The sequence below is a fragment of the Eriocheir sinensis genome, chromosome 6 (assembly GCF_024679095.1).
Source record: "Eriocheir sinensis breed Jianghai 21 chromosome 6, ASM2467909v1, whole genome shotgun sequence".
In the NCBI taxonomy this organism is placed as follows: domain Eukaryota; kingdom Metazoa; phylum Arthropoda; class Malacostraca; order Decapoda; family Varunidae; genus Eriocheir; species Eriocheir sinensis.
The window spans coordinates 2127200-2142199 of NC_066514.1; the positions used below are offsets into that span (position 1 = coordinate 2127200).

Here is a 15000-nt window from a genome sequence, read left to right on the forward strand (position 1 = left end):
TCCTCCTCCTCCTCCTCCCTTCATATACCCCCCTCCCCTCTTCCCCTTCCCAGTCTTCCTCCCCTCCCTTCCCTTCCCTTACTCCCCCTCCTCCCCTCCTCCCCTTCTTCTTCTTCCTCCCCCTCTTCCCCTCCCAGACTTCCTCCCCTTCTTCCCTTCTCATTTCCTCCTTCTCCTCCTCCTCCTCCTCCCCTCCCTCCCTCCCTCCCCATAGCGGTAACCTGAGCATAAAGCCTCTAGCATGCAGATAGGCGAGAGAGAGAGAGAGAGAGAGAGAGAGAGAGAGAGAGAGAGAGAGAGAGAGAGAGAGAGAGAATGTTCAATCTTCTCTTGTTTTTTGTGTTTTAATATTCACGGTTTTGAAATACGCGGTTTTGCCATTCACGGTTTTGAAATACGCGGTTTTGGTATGAGCGATTTTGAAATACGCGGTTTTCCCATTCACGGTTTTGAAATACGCGGTTTTCCCATTCACGGTTTTGAAATACGCGTTTTTTTACATTCACGGTTTTGAAATACGCGGTTTTTTACATTCACGGTTTTTAAATACGCGGTTTTTGACATTCGCGGTTTTGGCATGAGCGGTTCTGTCCTCCCGCGAATTATCCTGACCCCAAAAAAGCACGAGACGGCAAAGACTGGAGTATATGACAGAAGGATTGACTGTTTAGCGCTGGTCTCACTAACGTTGTCAGCGAACTTCGAGGGTGACAAATCTTAATCACTCTCTCCCGACATAAAACTACTCAATTGCAAAGGCCCACAACTCTTACGAAAGCCTTGTCAAATGTGTGTACTTGGTCGACGGGTTGTTAGAATATGACCCAAACAAGAGATTAATGGTGTTCTAATGACTTTTGACGGGTTGTTAGAATATGACCCAAACAACAGATTAATCGTGTTCTAATGACTTTTCATGTTCAGGGTACAGAAGAACGGTCAGCCTACCACCAGGGTCATAAAACTACCCAATTGCAAAGGCCCACAACTCCTACGAAAGCCTTGTTAAATGTGTGTACTTGAGCGACGATATAAATAAAAAAAAATTACAACAAAGGAGACAGTTCAAGGTCTATTCTATTCTATTCTATTATGTTCTATTAATCATCCACTCTCATTTTTTCCTTGTCTGATTTGTATCCATTAATATAAAAACAAGCCCGCTACTCGCTGCTCCTAAAAAGAATCCAAAGAGGTGGGCGAAAGAGAGGTCAATTTCGGGAGGAGAGGTGTCCAGAGGTACCAGGAAACCTCTATTTTTGGACACTCCTTTGACCTCTATTCAGGAGCAGCAAGTAGCAGGCTTTTTTATATATTTTTCTTTACGCCCTTGAACTGTCTCCTTAGCTGTAAAAAATATATATGACCCAAACTGTATGAATGTTATAACAGTTATTTTCGTGGATCAATTGCCGGTCAGGACCAAACCAAAGCAGAGTCACCGGCTGCAGGAAAGGGTTAAAACACAAGTCTCCGCCGACGTTGGGTCTTTGCCAAGTCAATATGCTTCCGCGACCCCCCTTGTCCCTTAACACTGCGGGCGAGGGAGGGGCGGGGTCCGGGGGGCGAAGAGTTAGGGGCCAGACGTGATACATGGGTGACGCATCGCGCTGGGCTGCTCCAGAAAGTAGCTTCTGTGTGTGTGTGTGTCATTCACCATGAACTGACCACGGGGTAGACTCGCGATCGCCAACCAGTACACTCCACGAATGAGGTTAAAGCGATGAATCTTTGGGCACGGCTGGAACCTTACAACATAACCCCGAGTGACGGCTCTGTGTGTGTGTGTGTGTGTGTGTGTGTGTGTGTGTGTGTGTGAGAGAGAGAGAGAGAGAGAGAGAGAGAGAGAGAGAGAGAGAGAGAGAGAGAGAGAGAGAGAGAGAGAGAGAGAGAGAGAGAGAGAGAGAGAGAGAGAGACGAGGAGACTCACCGCCTCCGCTGAGTCCCTCCACCATAGTTGTCTCCACCTCCTCCACTGTGAGACAAGAGGACGGTTAGGGAGCGGGTGAACACTAACAAGAGGGCGCAGTGTTACCATACAAAAGGGAGGAACTTGAAAAAACATTGTGAAGCTGACTACCATCCTTGCAAACTAGTGGACTGGTTAAAAGGGACACTAACATCCTCAAATACAAAGTTAACTGAAAAGCATATTGGTGAGGCTGCCTTGAGGAGCTAAATGGCCTTGAACTGAAAATCTTATCTACTGAAAAACACTGGAATGACTCAATGCCTGACAAACTCCATGACCCGTGGCTGGGGACCTGGTGTACCCGAGGGCTAACGAGATATTAATTCAGTGGGATGAGACACATTGGTCCAGTTCCACAGTTCCCCGTCACGGGTTAGTAAGCTCCCAAACCAATACCAGAGCCTTCGAAATTTCCTTGTCTAGTGTCTGGTGTTTGTATTTAAGTTCACAAATTTGATGAAACTATACAGGAAAGGTCTTGTGTATTTAGTGTGGCATCGAAGACCTCACCGTTTTGGATTGTATGGGATTCTATAGTCTGGTTCGGGCCGTTACGAAGACACCATATTGGACCGTGAAATCGGCTCTTTGGCTTTGAATGACGAATCGGACGTAATATTGGACTGTGGAGCTGGCCCTGGTGAGTTGATTTGCTGATGGAGGGTCGGTCACGGCGGGGACTGGGAGGCTTGTGGAGCACGGAGCTATATAAAACAACACCTTTGCGGGAATAGAAATCTCTGCTCTTACTAAGGTCTGGACACACTGCTGGGTTTGCTGGGAGGGTAGAGGGTAGCGGGACTCCTAGCTGGTCAGAGGCAAGAACAAACATGTTATCTAATACGAGTGGTTAGGTTAGGTTAGGTTAGGTTAGGTTAGGTTAGGTTAGGTTAGGTTAGGTTAGGTTAGGTAAGGTTAGGTTAGGTTAGGTTAGGTTAGGTTAGGTTAGGTTAGGTTAGGTTAGGTTAGGTTAGGTTAGGTTAGGTTAGGTTAGGTTAGGTTAGGTTAGGTTAGGTTAGGTTAGGACGCGGGTAGCGGGTTCCCTCCAAGCTTACCCGCTACCCGCGTCCTGTATGGTCACTCCTATTAGATAACATGTGTTTGTTCTTGCTTCTGACCCGCTAGGCGTCCCGCTACCCTCCACCCTCCCAGCAAATCCAGCAGTGTGGCCGTACTCTAATGAGTGGAGGACTGGACTGCGAAACCATGATACGAATTTCAATAAAAAATCATAATCTAATAATGATCTTTGCCTGTAATAAGTTGAACTCGGAAATAACGTCCAACTTGAAATTTTATGTTTCCTTAATGAATCTTTATACAAACTGCTAATTCGTTTACTGATCCGCGAAACCATGATACGAATTTCAATAAAAAATCATAATCTAATAATGATCTTTGCCTGTAATAATTTAAACTATGAAATAACAAAAGCGTACTACTGGAAATTTTGTGTTTCCTTAATGAATCTTTATACAGACTGCTTATTCGTTTACTGAACCGCGAAACCATGATACGAATTTCAATAAAAAATCATAATCTAATAATGATCTTCGCCTGTAATAATTTAAACTATGAAATAACAAAAGCGTCCTACTTGGAATTTTGTGTTTCCTTAATGAATCTTTATACAGACTGCTAATTCGTTTACTGAACCGCGAAACCATGATACGAATTTCATTAAAAAATCATAATCTAATAATGATCTTTGCCTGTAATAATTTGAACAGTGAAATAACCAAAGCGTCCTACTTGGAATTTTGTGTTTCCTTAATGAATCTAGACACACTTTGCTAATTCGTATAATGAGTGGAGAACTGAACCGCGAACCATGATACGAATCCCAATAAAACATCATAATCTAATAATGATCTTTGTCTGTAATAATTTGAACAGTGAAATAACGAGATCGTCCTACATGAAATTTTGTGTTTCCTTAATGAATCTTTATACAGACTGGTAATTCGTTTACTGAACCGCGAAACCATGATACGAATTTCAATAAAAAATCATAATCTAATAATGATCTTTGCCTGTAATAATTTGAACAGTGAAACAACCAAAGCGTACTACTTGAAATTTTGTGTTTCCTTAATGAATCTAGACACACTTTGCTAATTCGTATAATAAGTGGAGAACTGAACCGCGAACCATGATACGAATCCCAATAAAACATTATAATCTAATAATGATCTTTGCCTGTAATAATTTGAACAGTGAAACAACCAAAGCGTCCTACTTGAAATTTTGTGTTTCCTTAATGAATCTTTATACAAACTGCTAATTCGTTTACTGAACCGCGAAACCATGATACGAATTTCATTAAAAAATCATAATCTAATAATGATCTTTGCCTGTAATAATTTGAACTATGAAATAACAAAAGCGTCCTACTTGGAATTTTGTGTTTCCTTAATGAATCTAGACACACTTTGCTAATTCGTGTAATGAGTGGAGAACTGAACCGTGAACCATGATACGAATCCCAATAAAACATCATAATCTAATAATGATCTTTGCCTGTAATAATTTAAACAATGAAACAACCAAAGCGTCCTACTTGAAATTTTGTTTTATCTTAATGAACCTAGACACAAACTGATAATTCGTTTACTTCTGTCCTGAAGGATTAGCTACTAGACGAGTTGCCTGGTCTGGCTGCCCGTGGGTACACTCAGTCAACACTTGGGATTGGCGTCACTTAGACCCGATTCCACAGTCCAACACAGTGTCTCCGTAACAGCCCGAACCAAACTCCAGAATCCCATACAATCCAAAACGGTGAGGTCTTCGATGCCACACTAAATACACAAGACTTTTCCTGTATAGTTTCATCAAATTTGTGAACTTAAATACAAACACCAGACACTAGACAAGGAAATTTCGAAGGCTCTGGTAATGGGGAGCTTACTAACCCGTCATGGGGAACTGTGAGACTGGCCCTTAGGTTCATCGCACGGGGCTTTGTTTGGCTTCATGTCATGTAACTATAATCTGATCCAGCGACTCAAAGTGTATGATCTTCTGAACTTGATTTTACGTTTAGCATACTGCTGCATAGTGTATAAATGCTGATGATGGCATTAACCCGGTAGCTGCGGGGATCATGTATCTTAGGTTAGGTTAGGTTAGGTTAGGTTAGGTTAGGTTACGTTAAAGGCCCCTCTTAGCAAAATAATGGGAAAGAATCATCACTCACACAAACCATTTCATAATATATATCAACGCATGTGTGATCTGTTTATGTATCATCTATTTTGGGGGGTTTATATCATGGCAGAAATTTGGCCCGTCGCTGGTACACGGTAAAGCCACAAATTTGGCCCGTCGCTGCTACACGGTAAAGCCACAAATTTGGCCCGTCGCTGCTACACGGTAAAGCCACAAATTTGGCCCGTCGCTGCTACACGGTAAAGCCACAAATTTGGCCCGTCGCTGCTACCGGGTTAACATTAGGAGGGTGAGAGAACAAACTTGAAAAAAAAAAAAATGAAAGAGAAGATAACTTACTTGGAACCTCCGTGCTGGCGATTTCTAAAATTAAAATTGAACAGAGAGAAAAGACGAGAATTAAAAAACAGGTGCTGACTTGGTGCTGACAACAACAACAGCAACAACAACAATAGCAACAACATCCACAACAACAGCAACCACTATTGGTGATACTCTCACGCCGTGTCTTGGTCACACTTAAGTCTATATATACCAAGTCAAGTCACTGCTTCAAAACTCCGACCGGTACGCGCAGGAGGCGGTTTTGGGGGCGGAGCAGCTTGATGACGTCACTTGGAGCCAATAAAAACAATACCCGCCAGTTCAGGGGTGACTAAAGTTGGGGCCGTGTGTGCACTCTGGATGTGCATTCTCGCCTTCTTTCACAGCGCGTTCAGGCAAGCCATTGACGAAAAAATACGTCTTTTTATTGTGCTATTGCGTGACTGTAATTTCAATGCCTACAAACGGCGGTGTGGGGTGTGAGGGAGGGCATGTTGAAGTGATTGATTTAAATTAGTCCGCCTTTCCTCGTTTTCTCTAAATCCCTGTTTCTACATTCTCTAGTTTGGCTCCAAGCAACGTCACGCATAAACCACGCCTCGGCCGTGTCTCGTCCCACAAACCTGCGCGTGACTTGACTCGGTGTATATAGACTTAGGGTCACACGCCTTCACAGGTACACACTTTCACGCACAAGCTCTGGAGTGGTTCCCAGGTGCCGTGAAGGGGTCAGGGCACCTCGGCATTAAGTACACACAGACAGAGGCATAGGGGTCGTCGCTGCCAGATTGTTAGAAATATCTGCACAAAACAACAGGTGAAGCCATGGAGGTAGGGCGTTCAACAGTGTCTGGGTGATAACGGCACTATAGAATCTGGCAGCAAGACGTGTTAACAGGCAAAACTATCAACTATCAGAGAACTGGAGTCTTATGACGTATGTTTTTCTTCTATACAAGTTCCAAAAGTGTATATTTAGGGCCGCTTACACAGTCACCTTGTTTGTTTTGATCGTTACCAATGGCGGTGATCGACGCTATAGTCTTCCACGTGAAACTGGCCTATGGGGTAGTGGCGGCTGCAGAGGAGGCGAGAGGTGTTGAGAGTGTGTGGCAAGGTGCGGGGCCTGGCTAACCCCGCACCCGCCACTACCCCATCGGACAGTTTGACGTGGGAATACTATAGCGGCGATGACAGCCATTGCTAACGATCGAAACAAACATAACGACTGTGAAAGCGGCCCTAAGACTTTATACGTCAAAGATTAGAGAACTTAAGTCGTCTGAAGTCTTTTGACGTATGTTTTTTATTTTTCTTTATAAGTTCCAAATATGAATATCATCACCTTCGTAAACAAACCGCTTAAGTCATTATTATCTGCTTGACAGAAAATAGGAAAATAACTGTTATTATCTCATTTGGCTTAAGACTTTGGCAGGAGGTCTTCGTGGTGCAGTGGTTAGCACACTCGGCTCACAACCAAGAGAGCCCGGGTTCGATTCCCGGGCGGAGTGGGAAAATTTGGTCGGCTTTTCCGATACCCTACGCCCCTGTCCACCCAGCAGTAAATGGATATCAGGTATTAATCGGGGGTTGTGTCCCGTCTCCTGGGGTCTGTTCCCTTCTCCTATAATTCCTTCCCCTTCTGTCTCTCTCCGGGATATGACCACAGATGTTGCGCCGACTAAACGAAACTTTCCAACTGTTCCCTTCTCCTATGATTCCTTCCCCTTCTGTCTCTCTCCGGCATATGACCACAGATGTTGCGCCGACTAAACCAAACTTTCCAACTGTTCCCTTCTCCTATAATTCCTTCCCCTTCTGTCTCTCTCCGGCATATGACCACAGATGTTGCGCCGACTAAACCAAACTTTCCAACTGTTCCCTTCTCCTATGATTCCTTCCCTTCTGTCTCTCTCGGCACATGACCACAGATGTTGAGCCGACTAAACCAAACTTTCCAACTGTTCCCTTCTCCTATGATTCCTTCCCCTTCTGTCTGTCTCCGGGATATGACCACAGACGTTGCGCCGACTAAACGAAACTTTCCAACTGTTCCCTTCTCCTATAATTCCTTCCCCTTCTGTCTGTCTCCGGCATATGACCACAGACGTTGCGCCGACTAAACCAAACTTTCCAACTTTTCCTTTTCCGATACCCTACGCCCCTGTCCACCCAGCAGTGAATGGGTACCAGGTATTAATCGTTGCGCCGACTAAACAAAATCCTCCAACTTTTCCTTTCCGATTCCCCCGCCACCCAGTAGTGAATGGGTACCAGGTATTAATCGGGGGTTGTGTCCCGTCTCCTGGGGTCTGTTCCCTTCTCCTATGATTCCTTCCCCTTAATTAAAAAATCGATGTAGACAAAAATCTGGAAATCGCTGGAAAATGACTTACGCGATTAGTTAATGAGGGTGACGCTATTTATAATCTCTATGTTAGTTTTGCCTGTTTACATAATATTAGATTTATTAACTATTTCAGTGGTGAAGGTGGAATGAGCTAGGCCGTGAGTGAACAGCTGTGTGGGTGGTGTGTGAGGGGGGAGGGGGGGGAGGGGGGCAGCGTTGTCAAATTATCGTACTCAGCATTGCATTATCGTACTTTCTGACCGATAACTATAGCAAAAAAGTAAAAAAAAAACATCAACGAATAAGATCTCTAACGCTAACTTTAATTTTCTATCGTTAATTGTGTAGGTACGAGAGTTTGAGGCTTAAAAATGTTATATACGTGGTGAATACGATAATATGGCAACGCTGGTGTGTGGGCCGAGGCTGCCTACAACAGTATGTGCCGCTGTGATGGGACAGGTGTTGTGTCTGTGCAGGTGTGTGCGGGGCGGGGGGGCGCTGGTGCATAACGGTGGTGCATATACAGGTGGTGATGGAGGTGGTGATGAGGGGGGTGCGGGTGTGTGCTGGAGTCAACGGTGCCAGATTATCGTACTCAGCTTACCATGTTTGCCGATGTCCGACTCCTCAACCCAAATAACTGCTTTCATATACAGTTATCGTTAAAATGGTTAATTATCGGTGTTTTTGGGTAATAGCGATGGCTCAGAAACAGGTAGAGGCTCTGAGTACGATAGTCTGGCAACGCTGTACTGGAGTCAACGTTGCTAGATTATCGTACTCAGCCTCCTGTTTGCCGATTTCCGACCCAAAAACTGCCTTCATATATAGTTACCGTTAAAATGGTCAATTATTGGTGTTTTTGGCAATAGCGATGGCTCAGAAACCGGTATATACGAGGCTCTGAGTACGATAATCTGGCAACGCTGTACTGGAGTCAACGTTGCTAGATTATCGTACTCAGCTTCCTGTTTGCCGATTTCCGACCCAAAAACTGCCTTCATATATAGTTATCGTTAAAATGGTTAATTATTGGTGATTTTTGGCAATAGCGATGGCTCAGAAACCGGTATATACGAGGCTCTGAGTACGATAATCTGGCAACGCTGTGCTGGAGTCAACGTTGCCAGATTATCGTACTCAGCTTCCTGTTTGCCGATGTCCGACCCAAAAACTGCCTTCATATACAGTTATCGTTAAAATGGTTAATTATTGGTGATTTTTGGCAATAGCGATGGCTCAGAAACCGGTATATACGAGGCTGAGTACGATAATATGGCAACACTGTGCTGGAGTCAACGTTGCTAGATTATCGTACTCAGCTTCCTGTTTGCTGATTTCCGACCCAAAAACTGCCTTCATAGATAGTTACCGTTAAAATGGTTGATTATTGGTGTTTTTTTGCAATAGCGATGGCTCAGAAACCGGTATATACGAGGCTGAGTACGATAATCTGGCAACACTGTTCTGGAGTCAACGTTGCCAGATTATCGTACTCAGCTTCCTGTTTGCTGATTTCCGACCCAAAAACTGCCTTCATATATAGTTATCGTTAAAATGGTCAATTATTGGTGATTTCTGGCAATAGCGATGGCTCAGAAACCGGTATATACGAGGGTCTGAGTACGATAATCTGGCAACGCTGTACTGGAGTCAACGTTGCTAGATTATCGTACTCAGCCTCCTGTTTGCCGATTTCCGACCCAAAAACTAACTCCTCAACTCAATAACTGCCTTCATATATAGTTACCGTTAAAATAGTTAATTATTGGTGTGTTTGGGTAATAGCGATGGCTCAGAAACAGGTAAATACGAGGCTGAGTACGATAGTCTGGCATCGCTGTACTGGAGTCAACGTTGCTAGATTACCGTACTCAGCTTCCTGTTTGCCGATGTCCGACCCAAAAACTGCCTTCATATATAGTTATCGTTAAAATGGTTGATTATCGGTGTTTTTTTGGCAATAGCGATGGCTCAGAAACAGGTAAATACGAGGCTGAGTACGATAATATGGCAACACTGTGCTGGAGTCAACGTTGCTAGATTATCGTACTCAGCTTCCTGTTTGCCGATTTCCGACCCAAAAACTGCCTTCATATATAGTTATCGTTAAAATGGTTAATTATTGGTGATTTTTGGCAATAGCGATGGCTCAGAAACAGGTAAATTCGAGGCTGAGTACGATAATATGGCAACACTGTACTGGAGTCAACGGTGCCAGATTATCGTACTCAGCTTCCTGTTTGCCGATGTCCGACCCAAAACTGCCTCCTCAACCCCAATAACTGCCTTCATATATAGTTATCGTTACAATGGTCAATTATTGGTGTTTTTGGCAATAGCGATGGCTCAGAAACAGGTAAATACGAGGCTCTGAGTACGATAATCTGGCAACCGTGTGCTGGAGTGCGGCCATGTGGCAAGGGGTGCACGGGGGAGAACTTACCCGGCTCAATGTTGTCGGTGGGGGGCAGCACCGTGGTCTGCCCCGCCTCCGCAGCTTCCCGGCGTAGACGCATCTTTCACACCTGAAACGAGAACAACAACAACACTGTCAGGGCCGAGAACACTTACGAGCGGCAACACCCACACACACACTTTGGGACTTTGGGTAGGCGGTGGCTGAGTGGTAGCGTGCTGGGCCCACATTCACCACGCGGGTTCGGATCCCCACGCTACCACCTGGGATTTTTCAGTCACCGCCGAGTGGCTTAAAACTACCCACATGCTGTCCTGAAGACCACCCATCAACCCGGACTCTAGCGGAAACCGTCCAAGTGAATCAAGGAGTTCCGGGGGGCAGCATGAGCCAAGGGAAGATGGCGCCACTATAAACACTTGCCTGCGCCATGATGGGCTGGGGCCGACTACCATCCAGGCCTCTCAAGCAAGCCTACCGGAGCTATAGGCGTACACGTAAAAAAAACAAAAAAACATTGTGGCCAACGCCGCCTCAGAGGAAACACTCCATGGCGGCGGTGATGTAAACAACGCTGTCACAAATAAAGTTCAATATAGTCAGAGTCTCGACTGTATTGTGGCGGACGGCAGGGAGAAGAACTTGGACCTTGAAGAGACGGAGGACAGGGTTAAATGGAGGATACTCATCAAAAACAGCGACCTCGTATAGAAACGTAATAATCTGAGTCTATATATACCAAGTCAAGTCACTGCTTCAAAACTGTGACCGGTACGCGCAGGAGGCGGTTTTGGGGGCGGAGCAGCTTGATGACGTCACTTGGAGCCCAAACAAAAATACCCGCCAGTTCTGGGGTGACTAAAGTTGGGGCCGTGTGTGCACTCTGGATGTGCATTCTCGCCTTCTTTCACAGCGCGTTCAGGCAAGCCACTGACGGAAAACTATGTCTTTTTATTGTGCTATTGCGTGACTGTAATTTCAATGCCTACAAACGGCGGTGTGTGGTGTGAGGGAGGGCATGTTGAAGTGATTGATTTAAATTAGTCCGCCTTTCCTCGTTTTCTCTAAATCCCTGTTTCTGCATTCTCTAGTTTGGCTCCAAGCAGTGTCACGCATAAACCACGCCTCGGCCGTGTCTCCTCCCACAAACCTGCGCGTGACTTGACTTGGTATATATAGACTTTGGCTTCATTCACAGTGTTCGCTTCCATCCTCTCCTTGTTAATCGCTTGCACGAGTTTGTATGTTAATATGCGGAGGGGGCCTGCATATAATATCTCTCTCTCTCTCTCTCTCTCTCTCTCTCTCTCTCGCATGCGGGCGCCAGCAAGGCCAAGGTTAGATGGAATTGGAAGCATGTTAGTAATGGCAAGGTTATTCTCTCTCTCTCTCTCTCTCTCTCTCTCTCTCTCTCTCTCTCTCTCTCTCTCTCTCTCTCTCTCTCTCTCTCTCTCTCTATCTCTCTCTCTCTTACGTATTCAAATTCATTCCTAAAATACAAAGAAGAAATGTGGAAGAAAAGGGAAGAGTTGAGGAAGATGGGAAAGGAAGGGAAGGAAGGAAGGAGGAAAGGAAGGAAAGGAAGGAGGGAGAGAAGGAGTTGAAGGGGAAGGAAGGAGGAGAAGTTTGGAAAGAGAGGAAAGGAAGGAAGGAGGGAGGAAGGAGGACAAGTTTGGAAAGGAAGGAAACGAAGGAAGGAGGAAACGAAAGAGTTCCCTCCCACTACAAGCTCAAAGGGTCAACGTGTCGGAGATGAGCACCGCCGTCACGCGCAGGTACATAGTGTGATTTCAGCCTTACCTCACCTCTGGGCCGGGCCGTGAACCATATGGAAGTGGTACCAGATATACAGTAAAAGCGATCTCCTTGTCAATCCCCTTAACACACGGCTATCACCACCACCACCACCACCATCACCACCACCACCACCATCACCACCACCACCACCACCATCACCACCACCACCACCATCACCACCATTGTCGTCATCACCACTCCCACGCACAGGACAAAAATAACCTACCGTGGGAGGATAAACTGGGTGACTCTATAGATTCGTTGTTATGGATACCAGACTCTCCCCCCTTCCCCTACCCCCCCTACCTCTCCCCTAGCCCCTTCCTTCCCTCCCTTTCCTTCTTCAAAAGCCTTCCCTTCTTTCCTCCTTCCCTCCCTTCCCCTTCCCTTCCCCTCCCTTCCTCTCCTTCTCTCCTCCCCCACCTTCTTCAAACTCCTCCCCTTCTTCCTTCCTCCATTTCCCTCTCTCCTTTCCTCCTTCCCTTCCTCCACATACCCCCTCCCCTTCCCTCCTTCCTCCCCTTCTTCCCTCCCTCCAGCCCCCTTCTCCCCCTTCTTTCCCTTCCCTTCCTTTCCCCTCCTCTTCCCTCCCTTCTTCTTTCCTTCCCAATCTCCTTCCTTTCCTTCACCAACCCCTTCTCTCCCTCCCTCCTTCCCTTCCTTCTTCAACTCCTTCCTACCCTCCCTCCCTTCCTTCACAGCTCACTCTCCCTCTCTCCTTTAGCTGTTGTAGAAATAGTAGTAGTAGTAGTAGTAGTAGTAGTAGTAGTAGTAGTAGTAGTAGAAATAGAACTGTGGGTATTAGAGATTGAAGAAGAAAAGTCAGAGAGAGAGAGAGAGAGAGAGAGAGAGAGAGAGAGAGAGAGAGAGAGAGAGAGAGAGAGAGAGAGACAGACTACCTCTTTGAACAGATGTGCCGAGATCAATGTAATGCGTTTCGTAAGGTCACACACACACACACACACACACACACACACACACACACACACACACACACACACACACACATAACGAGTCTGCAAGAGGCTGGGAGGTCTATACAACCCCACCTAACCTCCCTATCCATGAATTTAAGTACTCTCCCTTCTTCCCTCCCCACACACACACACACACACACACACACACACACGTACTAAAAGACATGCCTTAAATATATAATGATGATAACAGGTTCCAAATGACGCAAACATCCCGGCCATTAAGATACCGACGAGTCTTCAAGAGTTATAGTTTTAAATATTAATAGCAAATGGTATTCAAAGGAGTTTACACACACACACACGCACACACACACACACACACACACACACACACACACACACACACACACACACACACACACACACACACACACACACACACACACACACACACACACACACACACACACACACACACACACACACACACACATCTCTCTCTCTCTCTCTCTCTCTCTCTCTCTCTCTCTCTCTCTCTCTCTCTCTCTCTCTCTCTCTCTCTCTCTCTCTCTCTCTCTCTCTCATTAAAGATAAAAAAATAAGATTCAAAATATATATATAAAGAAACGCCTACCATAACCTTCGAAGCAATATGTCCACTACGAAAATTGACAACCTTCTCTATGTATCGTTGGGTTGGCATGTGGCTGTATTTATGTTGCTGTATATCATGTAGTTGCTATGTGTTTCTTTATCTGGTAACACACTAGGGGCCTGCACTGCAAAGATTAAGCAGGAGACAACATCCCGATACTGGTTGAACTCGTAGCGTGTAATGTGTTAGCGTTGAAAGTCTTGTCGCGATAAAGTCTTGTAAAGTATTGTAAGACATTTCGCCGCCCAAGAACACATATTTGACAAGGCTTTCGTAGGAGTTGTGGGCATTTCCAGGGGTAGTTTTATGACCCTGGTGGTAGTCTGACCCTTCTTCTGTACCATGAACCTAAAGAAACACTCATTAGAACTCGATTCATCCCCTCTTTGACCTCTAGAAATAACTGATGTGATATTGCAAAGTATCTTGTAATACCAGCCATTTAATGTTTACTGCCACGAATTCATTTTACATCGAAGTTTTTTGGGGGGCTGTCAATCTCAGTCTATAAGCGTGTCTGTGGTGTACTGGATAACACGCAGAACAGCGATCCATGGGCACGGATTTCCTCATTGTCTGGAGAGTCAGCGCGCACTCCACCCAGCTGGTCTTCCTCCCATCCGAGCTAATCGATAAATGGGGCTCCGTGGTGTAGTGGATAGCACGCCTAGCTACGAATCCACAGGGCAGTCGGCGTGCACTCCACCCAGCTGTTTATCTTTCCTCTTGGACTGGTCAATGGATAGCTTGGGACACCTGGGGAAGGTAAACTGTGGCAACCCTGATGTCACGCTGGTCGGGATAGGGCCAGTAAGTAAGCTCCCAAATCAATACCAGAGCCTTCGAAATTTCCTTGTCTAGTGTCTGGTGTTTATAATTAAGTTCACAAATTTGATGAAACTATACAGGAAAAGTCTTGTGTATTTAGTGTGGCAAAGTCTTGTGTATTTAGTGTGGCATTGAAGACCTCACCGTTTTGGATTGTATGGGATTCTGTAGTTTGGTTCGGGCTGTTACGAAGACGCTGTGTTGGACTGTGGAACCGGCTCATGGTCACCACTACCTTGGATTTCATTGAATGTTTTTTTTTCTATTTCTGATTCTGTTCCTCGTCCATTTCCGTTCCATCCTCCCTTCTTCCTCTTCCTCTTCCATTCTCTTCTTAGTCAACTTCATCTCCCTGTTTTCCTTTCCATTCTTATCTCTCTCATTTTCTCTCATTTTCTCTCCTTTTCTTCTTTTCTCCTAATTTCTTTTTTTTTCTCTCTATTCCGCTTCTCTTTTACGTTCTCTCTTCATTTGATCCCTTTCCTTCTCTCTCTCTCTCTCTCTCTCTCTCTCTCTCTCTCTCTCTCTCTCTCTCTCTCTCTCTCTCTCTCTCTCTCT

The 15000-nt window shown here is 45.3% G+C and overlaps 2 protein-coding genes and 1 long non-coding RNA gene across 21 annotated transcripts in view; 1 reads left to right on the plus strand and 2 right to left on the minus strand.

Annotated features, from left to right (window-relative positions):
* LOC126988144 (uncharacterized) overlaps window positions 1-11498 on the minus strand; it is a 57170-nt gene extending 45672 nt beyond the window's left edge. Inside the window, exon 1 of the long non-coding RNA XR_007741573.1 lies at window positions 11393-11498. This is a non-coding gene — a long non-coding RNA (uncharacterized LOC126988144). The remainder of the gene's footprint in view (window positions 1-11392) is intronic.
* The window catches only part of LOC126987922 (synaptotagmin 1-like), an 80574-nt gene that overhangs the window by 51200 nt on the left and 14374 nt on the right, over window positions 1-15000 (minus strand). For 17 of the 19 annotated variants that reach the window (XR_007741295.1, XR_007741286.1, XR_007741296.1 and 14 more), the window contains exons 2-4: window positions 10270-10351; window positions 5483-5506; window positions 1931-1975 (exon numbers count right to left, since the gene is read on the minus strand). Coding sequence is in view for 6 of the 19 variants with exons in the window: in XM_050845603.1 (XP_050701560.1) it covers window positions 1931-1975; window positions 5483-5506; window positions 10270-10342 (142 nt within the window). In the remaining 13 variants the exon portion in view is untranslated. The remainder of the gene's footprint in view (window positions 1-1930; window positions 1976-5482; window positions 5507-10269; window positions 10352-15000) is intronic. The other 2 variants (XM_050845613.1, XM_050845622.1) reach the window with 2 other exon arrangements.
* The window catches only part of LOC126987783 (pentatricopeptide repeat-containing protein 1, mitochondrial-like), a 94075-nt gene that overhangs the window by 43347 nt on the left and 35728 nt on the right, over window positions 1-15000 (plus strand). The window lies entirely within an intron of this gene.